This window comes from Electrona antarctica, assembly GCF_951216825.1.
Source record: "Electrona antarctica genome assembly, chromosome: 5".
NCBI classification, from domain to species: Eukaryota; Metazoa; Chordata; class Actinopteri; order Myctophiformes; family Myctophidae; genus Electrona; species Electrona antarctica.
In genome coordinates, this window is record NC_136810.1 from 59129307 (window position 1) to 59132701 (window position 3395).

General features: G+C 48.8%; 1 protein-coding gene across 1 annotated transcript in view; it reads right to left on the reverse strand.

Moving 5' to 3' along the window:
• Window positions 1–220: 220 nt before the first annotated feature.
• LOC306924075 (NACHT, LRR and PYD domains-containing protein 3-like) overlaps window positions 221–3395 on the reverse strand; it is a gene marked incomplete at its 5' end in the record, with an annotated part of 23389 nt that continues 20214 nt past the window's right edge. Inside the window, one exon of the mRNA XM_079502416.1 lies at window positions 221–995. Coding sequence (XP_079358542.1) covers window positions 450–995 — 546 coding nt within the window. The 3' untranslated portion in view covers window positions 221–449. The remainder of the gene's footprint in view (window positions 996–3395) is intronic.

The following is a 3395-nucleotide window of genomic DNA, read 5'->3' on the forward strand; positions in this document are numbered from 1 at the left end:
AGGGGCGTCTGAAGCCTGTCCTGGTCGGGGTATCAGGGTGTAAAAACAAATCCATCCACTGTCTGATAAACTAAAAGACTTTGATGAATCACTATCATCCATTTGTCTGTGTTGAACTGATGGTCTTGCTTCTGATCAGGATCATCTGATCATGCTGGAAGTGTGAATTCAATTAAGGTTGAGTTATAATATTAATAATAATGCATCCTCCTGGGTGACAGCAGACTGCTGGGCGAGAGCTGGCGCTTTGGCATGGTGGGGGTCAGATCAACATATGGAGTGAATTCTGTACTGGCCACATATGGAGCGTGTCTTGAGTGTACAGGGTTTGATGAGGTCAGATCACTCTCAGAGTTACAGACCTGTTATGGTCATTCAGGGCTGTGTGTGCTGTGTGTGTGTGTGTGTGTGCATGAGTGCATCCAGGTCACATGGTGTTACTGTTCCTCCTAGATCTGGCACAGAGACACTGAGGAACCATAGCTCCAGCACCCGAACCCAACACAGAGTGGTTCAGTGGAAGTGGTCTGGAAGGTGTGAAGGTGTGTCAGTGTGTTAGAGGACACTTTGTAGAAGGACAGAGTGCCAGCAGAGCAGTCCACGTACACTGCTACTCTGTTGGAGCGACGGAGACGGAAGACAGAGTCAGAGGGACGGACAGAGAGTTCAGTCCTCCCCCCATTGTGAAAGACAGAGTAACTGTTGTTATCCTCATAACATTCCAGACTCCAGGACACGTTGTTGTATCCTAACCTAGCACCGGCGGTTCCTCTCATCTTCATTTCTCTGGTTGTCCCTGATATATAAACCCGTCCACTCCACTCTACCTCAGAGTAACACCGTCCAGTCAGAGTCTCTCTACACAGAACCTGTCCCCAGGAGGTAAATCTGTCTGGGTGATCTGGATAGTGCTGATCCTTTCCCACCAGTGTCACCTTCCTGTAGTTCTCAGACAGAGAGAGTCCTCTGTATGCTGTGTTTGGATCCAGTGTGAGTTCACACACATCTGATGAGAGAACAACACACAACACAACACCACTTTACAATCACATACAACTTCATAATAATATACAACATTGAACTTATTAACCACTATGCGCACTGCTTCAAATAGTATTGAAAATGGCAGATCTACAAGCTCACAATGCATTGCGGTGCGTTGTGAGCTTGTAGATCTGCCATTTTCTGTATGATGTTCAGCTGCTGTATAATTACCTTGAATATATCTGGTTAATAATAACAACAACAACAACAACAACAACAACAATAAGATCTACAAGTTCACAGCACATGGTGATGGATGTACACTCACTATGTACGCACATACAATCATGCACGCACACACACACACACACACACACACACACACACACACACACACACACACACACACACACACACACACACACACACACACACACACACACATCAATAATAATGAAGGCACTCGATCTACAAGCTCAGATCGCAACACATTGGGGTTCAAATTGTTCAGAAACCACTATTTTAAAAATATCAGATCTATGCAGTGTGAGCTTGTAGATCTGCTATTTACAGTAAAATGTTCACCTATAATGACGTGTCCAGAATGGAAATATATTAATAATAAATATATTGCATATAATAAATAAGATCTACAAGTTCACAACACATCACCATGCAGCACGCACGCACGCACGCACGCACGCACGCACGCACGCACGCACGCACGCACGCACGCACGCACGCACGCACGCACGCACGCACGCACGCACGCACGCACGCACGCACGCACGCAGGCAGGCAGGCTGGCAGGCTGGCTGGCAGGCAGGCACGCGCGCGCGTGTGTGTAATAGGGCATTAACGACTTGAGATTTTTTTTTTCGTATGACGGGGGACGGGGGGGACGGGGGTTAACAGGGGCTGGTGGAGGTGCACGCGCTCAAATACGGAGCATGTCAAACAAAGCACTGCGCACAGCCGCACACACACAGTGGCCTCTCCAATATGGCACAGTGTATGTATCATCTATATGGCAAAGCGCTGATTATCAAAACATAAAACTATAATAGTAAATACTAAACAGTGTGTGCGTCGCGCGTCCCCCGTGGGCCGCGTAGAGGCTCACGGCCCGGTCGCGAACAGTTTGTTGGGCCGCCGGCCACGGGGAAGAGAAAAGGAATAAAAAAGCCTCAAATTGGGCAGGCACTTTAGACCATGCGGCCGCTGACTCGGAGGGGGAAGTGAGGGCTGCCCCAGCCTGTGAGCTCGCAGATCTATGCTTCATGCAACGAATGTACCCGTACGTTTGTTCTATTAAAGGGTAGATCGCTACCGTTTAGGGGCTCAGCAGCCCCCCAAACGGTGGCGGATCTACCCTTTATAGAACGAACGTACCGATATGCTGTGAGCTTAGCCTGTTGCTAACGTGACCCCCCTTCTCTCTCTCTCTCTCTCTCTCTCTCTCTCTCCTCTCTCTCTCTCTCTCCTCTCTCTCTCTAACGCGACTGGCACATCATCAGAATACAATCTACATTACCTTCCACGTGAACCTTCTCCTCCTCCAACTCGATAACGTTCTCATGTTAGTTTGTTACTTATTTTCTGAGCCATGTAAATAAACAACAACCCGCACTGACCGGAGACGGAGAGGTTCATATGATGTGCCCCACGCATAAAGCTAAACCAGAAACAGGACAGTCATTGCGTCAGCACGGATGTAGCCTCGGAAAGCCAGACGTTTTATTTCCAGCAAGGAGGTGAGGGGGATATCGTTTGGGGATAAAGTTTCCGCGCTTCTATCTGTTACTTCTCTGACACAGCGCAGTTCAAACTTCAAATTCAGTCAGTCAATAGTGGGACACCGCGCGCTGAGAGCCACAGATGCAGTTGGTTTTTAATGAAGGGCGCGTTCTGAATGCAATGCAAACTAATAGGCGAGTGCGCTCCGGTCGAGTCCGGTGCATATGCAAAGGGAAATAATGACTTCTGTCCGTGACAATAATCAATGCTACAGTTTGAATTCTGTACACACGCACACATAGCAAAAAATATGATATGGGGAAACTTTTTTTTTATATAGGAACATTGCGGTTGCCATCTGGCCACTCTACCCCTGAGCCACTGCTGCCCCTGTGCGTGTGTGTGTGTGTGTGCGTGCGTGCGTGCGTGTGTGCGTGCGTGCGTGCGTGCGTGCGTGCGTGCGTGCGCACACACACACACACACACACACACACACACACACACACACACACACACACACACAAACACAGGGGCAGCAGTGGTTCAGGGGTAGAGTGGCCAGATGGCAACCGCAATGTTCCTATAGTTCGAACCCGGGCTCCCCCAGAGTTAGTGTCAAAGTGTCCTTGAGCAAGACTCTGAACCCTAATTGCTCCAGATGTGCAGGTTGGTGC